General features: G+C 48.2%; 1 pseudogene across 1 annotated transcript in view; it reads right to left on the bottom strand.

Moving 5' to 3' along the window:
• TEOVI_000597800:pseudogene overlaps positions 1-376 on the bottom strand; it is a 474-nt pseudogene extending 98 nt beyond the window's left edge. Inside the window, 2 exon segments of the mRNA in view lie at positions 1-266; positions 269-376. The exon segment at positions 1-266 is cut by the window's left edge and continues 13 nt beyond it. Coding sequence covers positions 1-266; positions 269-376 — 374 coding nt within the window.
• Between the last annotated feature and the right edge of the window lie 182 nt (positions 377-558).

Below are 558 nucleotides of genomic sequence, written 5' to 3'. Positions count from 1 at the left end.
GCCGTGCTGTCATAACCGGCTGATCCGCCATAGAGTGCTGTTAAAAGCTCACCCTTAATCTTGGTGTCGTCTCCTGGTACTTGCTTGTTAGCTGATTCAAAGTTTGAGTATATTTCGAATGCCGTTTCCATGTATGCTGCGAAGGCTGTTCTGATCTGGACTTTTGTCGCTTCTCTAACGTGTTGAAGTCCGAGGCGTCCTTTAAGCTTCTTTCCTTCGTTGTTGTCCTGTAGTGCCTTTTCTGCTTCGGCCCAGACTTGCCATTTGTTTTCCACTCAACAGGGAAGTTTTTTGTTGGTTTCGCCTTGGGTCTTTTTGCCGCTCCTTCGCCTTCTAGTGTGAAAAGTTTGCGCCATGCTTAGTCCGCTAGTGAGATGTTTAATTTGTATAGTTCTAGTGGCGGCTTCGGTGCGTCAGCGAGGGCTGGTCTGAATGTTACAGGGTCATTCCCTAGGCGGAGGGATTGGCAAAGCAATACACCGTACGCGATGTTGGTCCCAGCATTTACGGCGGCTGCTTGTCTTGGCAGTGTTTTATCTTCTTTGAACAACGCTACAA

The sequence above is a fragment of the Trypanosoma equiperdum genome (assembly GCF_001457755.1).
Source record: "Trypanosoma equiperdum strain OVI genome assembly, contig: ctg_1845, whole genome shotgun sequence".
Classification (NCBI taxonomy): Eukaryota; Euglenozoa; class Kinetoplastea; order Trypanosomatida; family Trypanosomatidae; genus Trypanosoma; species Trypanosoma equiperdum.
This window is presented reverse-complemented; position numbering and strand designations above follow the sequence as displayed.